This window comes from Gossypium hirsutum, chromosome A12 (assembly GCF_007990345.1).
Source record: "Gossypium hirsutum isolate 1008001.06 chromosome A12, Gossypium_hirsutum_v2.1, whole genome shotgun sequence".
NCBI lineage: Eukaryota > Viridiplantae > Streptophyta > Magnoliopsida > Malvales > Malvaceae > Gossypium > Gossypium hirsutum.
Genome location: NC_053435.1, coordinates 104,026,911 through 104,040,039, shown reverse-complemented (window position 1 = coordinate 104,040,039; position 13,129 = coordinate 104,026,911). Strand labels below are relative to the sequence as shown.

The following is a 13,129-nucleotide window of genomic DNA, read 5'->3' as shown; positions in this document are numbered from 1 at the left end:
ATTGAAGTTTAGGAGAGACAAAAGCTGGTTTTATGTCTCATAAAAAGCATCTATATATATATGTTTTGTACAACCCATATCCCTCACTCGTAGGAGACTTGTTGATGACAAAAGCACTTCCCCCACTTGAAATAACTAAAAACTACCCACCAAAAAAAGCTTCTACCTTTAACTGCTCTGTCTGTCGTCCATCACTTGATCATAGGAAAGGATCTGCAACAATCAAAGACAACTTTTGAGCTTCACTAGTGCCTTGCACGTGGATTGTCCACAATCCTGCAATGCCCGCTGTTGATAATCAAGAATACGTGCCACTAAATTTGGTTATTTTTCTCTCAAATTTCTTGAGCAACTAGCATACATGTTATAGACATATGTATGGTATTGTTGACGTGAGCAACTAGCATGACTAATGTTTAGAATGTGAAGTGGTACAACAAATGTAGTTATAAAAAGAGGCGTTTATTTGCCTTTAAGATTGTAATTAAATGATTTTGGGAAGCACATCCGCATCTAATCAACCTATTTTGGCCAATAAATATATTATACAACATAAAGAATGTAGGTACTTAAGGCTAGAAATTGGGAGGAGCAATAGGCCAACTAAGTCTGGCTTGTGGCCAATAAGGACTCAAAAATTCAACGCAAATCTAAATATCTGTTTCTAATTTGGTTTGATTGGGTGATTTTGATTTAAACAAAACCCATTTCCTAATTCACAAGGTGGCGTATTGGCATGGGCCTATAACCAAATGTGAAGATACCTTGCTTTATTCCTGATAACAGGAGACGAGAGAAATGGGCATATCATGTAACATGTGCTATATTCATATTCACATTCTCATACAGTAATAGTAGCTTTTACCATCCATACACGTGGCATGATTTTTATTTGAACCGAAGAGGACCACAATTGCACTGCAAGGGCCAAGCCAAGGCTAAAAAGGGACCTTAAAAAATCTCAAGTCGTTTTCATCTTACCGTGCTACATGCGCTATACTAAAAACGCAGCGTTGGACATTATTGTAAGAGCACATCACATGGATCTCCATCTGTTATACCGTTGGTAAAAACTATAAAGCTGTGAAACAAGTGAAGCCAAGGAGGCTATAGTCGGCTTCAATCATCTGGGCTGGACCAGCGCCGCACCCACCTCAAGTGGCTCACAGCTAGCTGTCATTTCTCTTACACTTTGATTGGGCCAGATTACTCCAGGTCCAGGCACTTGTTTTCTATTATCCTTTCAATAATAATAAATAGTAGTGTCCGCTTACTGGAACTACAGAACCCAGGGACATCGGACAGGAATAAAATAAAAGTGTCGGTCATCGATGGTATTTGCTAGGCTACGACTTCCTTCTCAATGAAAACAAAGTTTTACATTTTAGAGAAAATAATAGGCAAGGATTTATAATTTATGAGCTATGATTAATCTTTGTCGCCATACGTACTCAGCATGTTCTGAAACTAGTTATCTCCAACAGTTTTAAATTTACTGTTATGTATTTTTATAAAGTATTTTATATGGTTTAAACCACTTCATATGAATAAAAAAGATTAAAGTAGACGCCTCCACAATGAAAAAGATAATAACCAAGCAATCAAACATGACTCCATGTGACCAAGATTAGTAGGTGTCCAATAACTAATCAAAAGAAAAGAAATGGTACACCAAATTCAATGTACTAAAAGACAAGTATTTGTATGTATGTATATATATTAATACCAACATTATTCTAAATCTCCAAACCTAAAATAATTATCACCAAACAACATGCAGTATTCACTAAAGAAAACTAAGAGAACAGCCTTACGTGTTTGATGAAATACATGCAAGACAGCGCGACAAAAAATACAAGTACTCACCACAACCATATGTTATTTCGCAGGTAGGCGGCAAGCATGATTATTTAACAAAATTCGACCACCAAATATAGTTAATCTTAGGTGTCTTTGTGTTTATTGTATTCTATCCAAAGATTGCAGCCCATCAAGGGTTTGTTTCTTGTTTAGGTTCTTTCTTAGGGGAAACAATCAAGGAAGGAGCTTTCGTAGAGATGGTTGGAAAGAACTCGAGGTTCGACCTAAAGATCATTTAACTACCCCCGAAAGCCTGAATTAACTACCTCTTTAACAAACCAAGAATCTGACAAGATCAAATACTTTTTTAGAATTGGAGAAAGATCACTTTTTTTTTACCAAAATGAAGATAAGATAAGATTTAAGCAAAAGTGGTAGCTCTAATAATGGTGATCCCGCAAATGATATCAAAGAATAGAGAATCTGGGGATGCCTTTGTCTGATATTCCTAATTCTCAAATCTAAACTAGATTATAACTACACATTAATGAAGGCGGTAATGGTTGACTGAGGATCCAAAGCAAGATATAGGCATTTCAATGAGGCAGCTTGTAAAGCACCTAGATAAGGAACCACCATGTCCCCACAAGAAATCTTTTCTACTCATAAATGTTGGAACAATAAGGGGGTGTGGTTTATTCTGAGAGTGGTTAAAGGCCAAGGGCACCCCCACCTTGGACAAATTTTCCTGATTCTTTGCTTGCTTTAGCACCACTTCCATATTATCACCTTTCAACAAAAATAAGTACTCTAATTATGCACAAGAAAGTATGCATAATATGCAACATGGTAGAAAAGAAGGAATTAGCATTCAAGCATCATAAACATTATTTGAGAACTTCTGAACAGCGCCCCAGAAATATAAAACGAAATTCCAGTAAGTTGTATTTGCAATTTCAGAAGTTGTCAAATATACAACAACTGTCACCACCTTAACCAGGAAATGAATCAGCTTCTCACCAGAAAAACAAACAAACAAAAGAAACCAGAATACCATAGCAGCAACATCAATATGTCCAAAACAAAAGGCACATACTAGAGTTTTGCAGTCAAATGTTTTCTTCTACTGGGAATTGCATCTACATTAGACAAACAAGTAGAGGGGACTCACAAATACGACAATGAATGAGTATTAAGTCATAAAAGCTGAAGAATTTACTGATTATTGGCTTAATTAATTCTTCCAGATAGAGTTTGATAGATTGTGAGATACTAAAATAAACCAACCTCCCCTGCCTGTCTGAGTTTGCTACTCAGCACCTCCAAGCTGAAGCTGAGATAAGATTCCTCTGCTGCCAGCAAAGAACAAGTGAAGCCTGGCGCTTCTCAACATGAAATCCCCTTACTTGAGCTCTCTTCACCACACAATCTGCCTGAGTTTCAGTGAAGTTACTGAATGTTACAGGGGTGAATCCAGCTGAGGAAAAAAGTGTGCTCCAAAGAGGCATCTTCTCAGGTGTTTGCAGATGCCCCAGCACGCTGCTTTCAATTCTTGGTACAAAAAGGAACCTCTCAATCTTGTTCACAGCATCAGATGTCGCATTAACAGCATCAAGTGATTCTAATAGGTTTGTATATGACTGGAAGGCATGGATCACATGTTGTGGGAATGTCAGATCATTTCTATCACACCCTTGGTCTAAAGACACCACAATTTTTGGTGAAAGCTGCTTCACAAAGCGCATAAGATGGGGCAAAGCAGAGGGCCGATTCGAACAAGACCAAACAGGGAAATTCACAGCAATTGCCTCATTTCCATTTGATTGAAACATTGGCAAAGAATGAGGGTTCTGATCTAAAGAATCGAAATTAACCACCTCAAGCTCAAAACTTAGACCAATTTCATTAGCAAATTGCATAAGAATATCACGCATAAGCCCAAGCTCAATAGAATGGTGCGTTGAAGGGGAGGCAAAGGCAGTAATTCTCAATGAGGGAGCTCCTCTACTCCTCATGGGAAGCTCCTGCATAAAGGAAGCCCATTGAGCACCAAAACCAATATCAAAGTCCACAATGTGAATCCGATCAGTATCATCAAGAGCTTCAAGGATAGCCTGATTGCAAGTAAAATTAACGAATTGGATGAGCGGAGAAACTTCAGAGAAGACCTTGTAAGCCCCCATTTTGAAGATAACATCGAAAGCGGTGGGGCTCCTTGGAGGCGGGGGAGAGACTGGGTTATTCATGAGGAGGAGTACTTGTAAAGCCTCCTTGAAGTAGAAAGCAGCCCTTTGGAGGGGCATACCTACAGGGGAGACCTGGTGATTGAGCCGCGCCAATATCAATTGCGCGTGTGAAAAATTCCCAGTCCCTACCAACTCAGCAGCCTTGTAAAGCTGGTCCAACAATGTGGCTTGTTGTTGCTGGTGTAACTGGTACTGATGCTGTGGCTGAGCCATCTCCTCTCCTGGGACCAACACTCTTTTCTTTTCGACCATCAGCGGCTGCTGCTGAGGAACATACTGGACTCCCTGAGAAAACCCCATATGCTGTTGCTGCTGTTTTCTCGTAAATAACTCATGCCCGGCATCAGCGAAGGGGAGTTTTGGGATCTGAGAAGAAAGTTCTAAGTTACCAGAATTGAGGCGCTGTGGTAAAGGCTGGAAGAGGTGATGTTCTTGAGCCAATGGCAGGAAAAAGTTCGGATATTGGGGATGCTGTTGCGGACCAATGAAAATCCGAGGTTTCTCTTCTTGATGCTGCTGTTGATAAAGGATAGGCAAAGAAACAGGAAGGCCAAAATTGCTAGCCGGAGAGCTAAACAATGGATTTTGAATGTTACAATTGGACCCAACAGTAGCACCGAGAACCTTGATATTGTTAACAAGCTCAACTGGAGAACAACTTGGTTCATTCTCATTGTTGGCATTCGGCACAAACCCAGAACCAGGTAAACCACCCAAATTAAGAGCAGCATTTGAAATCCCATTACCAGAACTAGAAGAAATTAGGCTACCAATTGGGTCAGAAACTGGACCCTGATCAACAGCCCCCACCCCTGCATTGCCTTCAAAATCAACACCCTGATTAGGACCACTACTCCCACTTTGAAGCAGCTGCTTAAGACCGAAGGAAGGGTCATCCACCTCACCAGCGACCCAACGCAGAAGCGAGTGATCTTGATTCAGAGACACGGCTGACTCAGACAGCATAGTCTCCCAATCTTCCAATCCGCTATTGCATCTCTGAGCGCCTCCAGGCCCTGGAACAAGGTCTAGTTCACTCGGGATAGGTTGAAGCTCCGAGGCCCATTCTTCCTTGCTATTGTTTGGAGCTGTAGTCTCAGGTGGTGCTATGGTGGCCGCCGTGGTGTTGGTATTTCCGGTGGAATTGACTCCGCCTCCAGAACCGGTGGCTCCGCCGTTAAAAGAAGAGAGAGTGGATGCTGATGTGGGTGGGCTTTGGCTTCTTCTTAAATGAAGAACAGAAGTTGGTTCTGGTTCGTTGTTGTAGTAAAAGCTGTTTTCAAAGTTAAAGCTATTAGCTTCTCGCTGCTTTATCCACTTGTTTTGTTGACAAATCGAAGCAAAACCCGGGAGTTCCACCGCCCCTTTAGCCTGTAACTCAAAGTGCATTTGTATTGTAATACAAACGAAAAGACAAAGACACGCTAAGTTTTTGGAGAATCAGAGATAATAGAAAGACAATATTTTTACCAAGAGCAACATAAAAAACCTTTCTTTGCCATAAAATCAATCTCCCCCAACTTCGACCAAAAAAAGAAAAGAAAAAAAGACCCATTTCACCAAACTAGCTCCTTTTGTCATCCGTCACCTTGTCCCTTCTCCCTCTTAACCTCCATCCTTATTTCCCCCCCTCCCCCCTTAGGCTTGCCAACAATCTATATTTTTCAGTTCCATCAAAGAAATTATTTTTTCCCTCTCTTTTGGGGGAAGTTAATGGGCTGAAGCTGCTGCTTGTTGGTCCTCTTCTACCCTTGTGTCGTAGCAGTACTGTGTACCCTTGGCTGTTCTGCCAAGGATGCGTGTATCATAAAAAAAGGAATAAAGTACCCTTCCTCTTCCCCGTTTCTCTCTCTGTATTCCTATCTCTCCATCTCTTTCCATATATTTTCCTCTTTTGGCTTGCTTTTTCTTTAATTTTTTTGAATAATTATTTATCTGATAATAGAGTGTTAATTACATGCCCAGATTTAATCAGATTGTGTATGTAGCTTAAGTAATACTTATTAAAAAAATAATAAATACATAATAAAAAATAGATTAAACTCTTAATTACTTGATTCCATACTTAAAAGCTCAGCACATTTCATAACGTAAGTGGTAATCTGCAAACTCCATATGATCTTGACCTTTTGGACTTTGGGGCACACTCTTCTATTGTAATTTACACAACAGGTCCCTCCTTTTTTTTAGTATTATCAGAATAGAAAATATAGGTAGCTTTTTGCTCTTTGGCAGAAACATTGAGGTAAACTATCCAATCTATATTCACTTTTTTCTTGGGTTTTATAAATTTCGTTTACTTTTTCTTTTTTCTATATATATTTTTTTGTTGGTAGTGGATCAAGAATATTTGATTTGATTAATGACTGATGTAGAGTTGTTAGAATTATTCTTTTTACCAAAAATAAATATAAAGGCCTAATAATTAAATTTACTTACTACTAATCCGTAAAACAGTGAAATGAAAAATGAAAATCTTGTGGCAATGACCGTGGCAGTGGCAGGCACATCTCTGTAATGGACTTTTCAGACTGCTAAGGTGGAGCTAAAGGCAGGGCACCCAAATCAATGAAAGATTTACACTTGTTTTTTCACCTACACTGACAGACTGACCCCTTGTTCTAACATGTAATGAAGGTAAAAAGTAAAAAAATTTAAAAAACCAAAAAGTTAATGTTCTTACTGTCCCTCAATTACCCACATCCTTTCTCTTTATTACTTGTCCAAGTAATTTGGTAATTTTGATTTGCCCCTATGATGTATTTTCTTCTGGGCCTGTCTCCTTCGCTCTTTGCAGTAGCTTTACATCTCTGCAACTACAAGCCCATATCATTGGCTTGTGAACATTGAAGGGCCCTCACCTTATTGAACACTTCAATTTTCGAAGTCAAGCCATTTTGATTATGACCCTTTTTCTTTCAATCTGCTTTGCCAGCTAAAAATGAACAAAATATCTATTGCAAAAGAAACCCTTCATATATTTTCAGCTTAAAAGGTAAGAGCGCAATGACTGGCAGTGTTGGATTTGGGAGTCAAGGCAATTCTCTGAAAAGATAAGCTCCCTTGTCTACACACTTCTTAAACAAAACAAGATTTAGGGTAATTTGTGTAGGGTGGAGGGGACAAAACTTCTTTGAAATTTATAGGAAAAACATGATATGGACATGTTTGTCAGGGTGAAGAAGGGTTTTTATTTTATGTCCAGCTCCATGTGATGCCTAACCAGACCCTCTCTCCGTCCATCTTATGAACTGGAAAGTGACACAGCTCTAGTCCTCTTTGTCCCCACAACAGTATTTTTTTATGGGTTTTTTCCCTATTTTTATTGGTTTCCTTTCCTCTCGTTGTTTTCAGGATTGTTATGAAGACATGACTTCACCAGGTCTCTTCCCTCTCATCAAGGCCAAATATTGAAGGACCCCAGTCCCACACCTTCCCCCCCTTTCTAATTTACATTTTCATAATAATATAAGATATTTAAAGTTGTCTACCAGTCCCCATTGAAGATCTTAGTGATTTTATTTATTTTTCTCTGCTTGCTGGCTTTAGAAAAGCAACTATAAATAACATGAACATACATACATACGATGTTGTTATTGACTTTCATTCACCTTAATGAATTCATGAATCTACCAAGGACCAAATCTCAAGAGTTTTAACAAATAGATTCAATCATCATATAGGATAGAGGAGTAGGAGTAGGAGAGTAGGACCATAACAAAGCAGATTTTTTTCTTGCTGGAGTTTTCACATCATAGACCAGTAAACTTTCAAGATCTTTTTTTGAATATTATAATGTATGCCTTTAAATTATTTTGGATTTTTCATTGGAATGCTTAAATCTATGTTACCCATCTTTAATGACCTTTCAAACTGTAAAGCTGTAGCCTTTTTGTTTATAGTAATATTTTAATTCATGTAACTTTGGTCAGCTTTTTAACCATTATGATAATGATATATCAGGACTGGCTTTAAGCCTGAACAAGGTAACCAAATAAAGTTGCATTCAACCCTACTGTTTAATTAATTAACCAATTACTATTACCATACATATAAAGTTGAGAATGACCACATTTGGGACCAAAAGAAAAACTAATTAATTAACCAATTATTGCTAATGACTAGAAAGTGATGGATGGCTTTAGTAGATAAAAATAGGGCATGATGAGTTGGGTGCATGTCGGGGAATGGTCACCACTCACCAGCAAATTCATTAGCTTAACAAAACTCTTATAACCAAAGTGGTAACAAAAGGAGGAGACAAAGCTTTGCTTTCGGCTGGGTTTTTGCTTCTTGGTTTGGTCTAAATTTGCCTTTGCCTCCATTGCATGCTTGACCTTTCTTTCTTCCCCTTTGCTAAATTGTTTTGTGGATGTTGCATACTATTTGTTCCCTCTGAAATGAAGAGATTAAGTGCCTTTTTCTCCTTGTTTGTTTCTCTAACAACAAAAAAATGGTCTGAAAATGATTAGATTTGGTCAAGTAGAATAAGTAAGACACTCAAAATGAATCCTCCCAAGTCTTATATATTCGTATCCAGATAACAGGAAGATATAGACATTACTAGAAGGGATATCGGTTCATATATTTTCTTTGGGTGCCATCATTCCCATGTAAAATACGAGGACTGGAGAAGAAGGATAAAGATAGATTTGGGCTCTCTTTTTTTTTTTTTTTTGAAATGTGGTTCAGCATCATTTGATCTTTGCTTTTAACATATTTCTAAAGCAGCCCACAAAAAGTTTGCTGCCAGTTTTGCTCTTAACTTGGGCTCCAATATTGGATATTCCTCTTTTTCTCCCTCTACGTTTTGCTTCCGGAGAAGCACGGAAATGACAATCTTCTACTATTAGTCCCTGTACTCTACATAAATTGTGAATTTATTTTCTATATTTTAATTTGGTTAATTTTTAGTTCTTACACTTTTTAAAATTTGAAATTTCAATCCAAACCAAATGGTAGTAGTTAAATCCATTTGGTTAAACTTTACTATTAGTCTTGTACTATGCCTAAAGTTGTAGATTTAGTCTATGTTCTCGAATTAAATCATTATTAGTTTTTATATTTTTTGAATTTTAAAATTTTAGTTTTAACATAAACGACAATCTTTAAATCCATAGTTGAACTTTTTGTAAGTAATATGTGAAAATAGCAAGTTGATATGACATTATATATATGATAATATGTTGCCACATCATATTTTGGAAATAGCATAACTTAATGAATTTAACTGTTTGATGGGGATTACAATTTTAAAATTCATAAAATATATGAACTTAAAATGATCAAATTAAAGTATAGGTATTCGATCCACAACTTACACATAATATAGGGACTAATGACAGTATTTAACCGATGGCAAAATCTTAATTCTATTACACAGTAAATGACAAACATTAATGAACTCAAGGATTTGCATGTAATTAAATCTTTTTCTCTCTGCCTAAATAACTGAGCAAACAGGTGAGTCATTAGTCTATGTTTTACTTTAACAGGGGTTGCCTCAATATTAGGATCAAATCAAACTCTTTATCATATGTAATAATTGATAAGTGTGACCATATGAATCTGAACCACCTAACTCTCGCCCTTGTAGCTACCATCTACCAAGTTGCATAAGAATTTTAGCTTTGGGTCCCAATTGGAGACCCATTATATGCAAAGGTGCACTGGATTCGGATGTGTATACATTAAGTTGGTGAGGCTCATGTTTCTCACCCTGTGTTCCGAGCCAATATGTCTTAATTCAACATGCCATGGACATAGAGAGACAAAAACTGAAACAAGAGGAAAGAGACCATAGAATCGACATGGACACTTGCTGAGGTGGTCCGTGTGAAGGGCCCAGTGACTGACGTGGCAGCATAAGATTTGTAAATAGCATGCGGTGAATGCCATGTGGCATGAGGGCGCTATGGTGGGGGAACTTGACCCTCCTTGTCCCTCCTGTGGAAACGCAAGGGGCGGTTTGGCCATGCAGCTTTGCCTTCAAACCATTGGCCTCTAACCCTTCCTGGCTTCCTCCTCCATTTCATTGTCGGTCCCATGTGTTCCATGCAGTTTGATTCAGACAAAAAAAGACACCCAAAATTTAGACTTAAAATTATCCCTGACGAATATGGTTTGTTTACGTATGAGTTCCATACATTAATATATACACACACACTCATAGTCCTAATCATCATCCTGTTCATAAATAAACGTACAAACGGATGTTACTCATGACTGATCTGAAAATCACTTCTTCAATTTCATCAATTCTCAAGGTTCATGTTTCATACATGTCCATGCGTGAGGAGTCTTATAAGTTAGTGATCGTGAATGAAAAGATAAGAACATAGGTACTCCAATCTAACTTTACAAGGTCAACTAAATTTGTGATTATCCTAAATCTAATTCCATCAGTCGATTCAAAAAGTATGTAATTTCATCGTTTAAAAAATATTAAAACATTTCATTGTATGTCTATTTCTTGGTCATAAACGACACTGCTTCCACACCTTCGATAAGAGAAACTATGTATGAAAAATGAAAAACAAATAATCCAAGGCCATGGGGTAATATTTCTGCCATACATTTTAAGGGTGGGGCAAGGAGTGGACTTCCTCATCACAAACACATGGTAGGACCTCTACTTATTTAGAAATCTCACAAATTCGAAAAACTTAATTAGTTCACGTAATTGTTATTAAAGAAAAGTTATTTGACAGTCAAAAAAATTATTTTATGGTGATATTTGAGAGTACATCACTATAATTCTTTCCTTCTTGATTTGGAATACGTCCCCTAAGGTGATTTAAAAAAGGGAAAAGTAAGGGACAAAGGGAGGCCCCCTAATATCTTGAATTTGGTTTTCAAGATTCATCATCCGAACACCTGCATGTTCTCTTAAAAGAACGGATTTCATTTCAGTACAAAACATGCATTTAATGCGCCCTCTTTGATAACTTCTATCAGTACAAATACCTGGAAAACCTAACACTGAACTCACACCCCCAGACCACATACAATCTTTTTCTCTGTTTCTCAAAGTTCTCATCTGAACTAAGCTATCTTTCATCATACAAATGTATTCGCTAGGTTTTATCTTATTTCTCCTTTGTCTTCCTATGCATGCATGCGATGCTCGTTGTCTAGGTTATGCTGCTGAAGGTATTGACAATCATGCCGATTTTCTTGCCAAGGTTAGCGCATAATATATTTATATATAGTGATTACGATAAATATGTATATATGTGTGACTTATAGTTTATATACGTTAAAACCAGGATGTCAATAAGTTGAAGCTCCACGATCAACTACAGATGAGGTCTTCAATCTCAAAGGAAGTACAAACACAAGAATATGGGGTTCACGGAATAAGAAAACAAGAGAATGAGACTGATGCAAATAATATGAAACAAACACTTTGCAACTTACTTCTCAAGGCAAAAGAAGCTGTTGAAAATGCTATTTCATCAGGTTATTTTTCAAACTAAGACGTCCTTTTTGTATTCGGAATAGTTTATCTTCTTATTTAACAGGAAATATGAGAGACATATCCTTTTGACTTACGCTATGAAATAAAATAAAAACTGGAAAAAGACCATCATTATTTCATGCTACAATTGAACTGCTTTAAGCTTTTTGCACCTTTCATTATCCTTTCACAAGTCGTCCAACTTGGTTTCGCTAAGGAAATTTCAGCAGTGACCTAAGTTCTTAAAATATAACGTGTTGTTGCGTAATCATAGACCTTAGTTTTAGCTTTAGTGTTAAACAATGTTTCATATTATTGATGATGATGATGGCGCAATAGCAATTTTGCTTATATGTTCATGCAGGATATGAAATTATCTTGTCTTCTGGGGTTGATTTCCACGGCATGGCAAAAGTAGAGGTAACTACAACAGTTTTACATTAAGTCATAAATCATGCATTTTTTTAGTATGATTAATATTCCTAAGATTATTTACTGCTTGTGTTGAGTTGGGTAGGGATTGAAGAGAGTAAGAAGGTCAAGGTCCATGTTAGGAAATTCAGGTGGTGACACTGAGGAAGATGTGGGTTCCAAGGAAAAGGATATGGTGGATGGGGACATTGACGACGTTATGGATTATTCACAACCTCATCGGAAACCTCCTATTCATAATGAAAAAAACTAGACAACACTCGTTAATATTACCCAAAATGTTAATGTTTCGTACCAGCTTCTAGTTTCATTTAAAAGAGAACCAAGAAAAGGTTATTATGGTTTCTCCCCTAAAACTACCATCTTTTGGCTACCTGTTCAAGGGTGTTTCGTATGTTATTTTATGGTCAAAATTAAAATATATATGTTAAGTCCAAGCTCCACTGGAACACTATGCAAAAGACACTTGAAATTGCCCAATGTGTTCAAAAACCTCGCTGTGAAGACGGCTTATCAGAACGTGGTGATTTAAAGCTACTGTTGTCTAGACCTTATGGCCTATTCTCCACCCGTCTGATTCGACCTAATAGATTCAATAATTCAAGTTTGAGATAAATTTTAATAACCCAAGCAGATTTGAATAAAATTACCGTTCCAACCAAAAATATCTTTTTAATAATCTCTATAAAGATAAATATCCAAATTATATATGAATTTTAGCTAAATATGTAATGTTATATATAAACTAAAGTTTTATTTAATTTTGTATATGAAATTTTAATTTGATTCATTTTTCACAAATTACAAACACAATTATTAATATAAAATCATTTTATGTTTACAAATTGCATACATAAATAATTTTATTTATTTCTTTAAATATGTATACTTGTATCAAAATTAAATTTTTATATATATATTTGAATCACAATCAAAATTTCGTGTATAATTACACGCAGTCAAAGCTCGTATGTCACATCAAAATTCATGTGTATTTTTTAGATTTATCTCTTCTATAAATGTTCTTTTTTAACTCACCTGACCTAAATCTAAACGAGGAAAAAGAGTTATTTGGACTCAAGCCCAAACCAGCGTGTGCGCATACATATTATTATATATACTGACATCTAATCCAAAGATTATGCATGTACAGACTGATGAGATAAAGTGTTCTCACCTCCCGAAACTCCTG

General features: G+C 36.8%; 2 protein-coding genes across 2 annotated transcripts; one reads left to right on the top strand and one right to left on the bottom strand.

The window, feature by feature from the left end:
- Window positions 1–2,722: 2,722 nt before the first annotated feature.
- LOC107940843 (scarecrow-like protein 22) lies at window positions 2,723–6,039 on the bottom strand. The gene is made up of 2 exons (XM_041083506.1): window positions 5,517–6,039; window positions 2,723–5,417 (listed from the first exon to the last, which is right to left on the bottom strand). The coding sequence occupies exons 1-2, from the start codon at window positions 5,526–5,528 to the stop codon at window positions 3,114–3,116; spliced, it is 2,316 nt and encodes a 771-aa protein (XP_040939440.1). The 5' UTR covers window positions 5,529–6,039; the 3' UTR covers window positions 2,723–3,113.
- A 4,966-nt stretch (window positions 6,040–11,005) lies between these two features.
- LOC107940842 (uncharacterized) lies at window positions 11,006–12,580 on the top strand. The gene is made up of 4 exons (XM_016874303.2): window positions 11,006–11,230; window positions 11,315–11,507; window positions 11,870–11,925; window positions 12,023–12,580. Exons 1-4 carry the CDS (start codon window positions 11,114–11,116, stop codon window positions 12,188–12,190), a joined length of 534 nt encoding a protein of 177 aa, XP_016729792.1. The 5' UTR covers window positions 11,006–11,113; the 3' UTR covers window positions 12,191–12,580.
- Window positions 12,581–13,129: the final 549 nt, after the last annotated feature.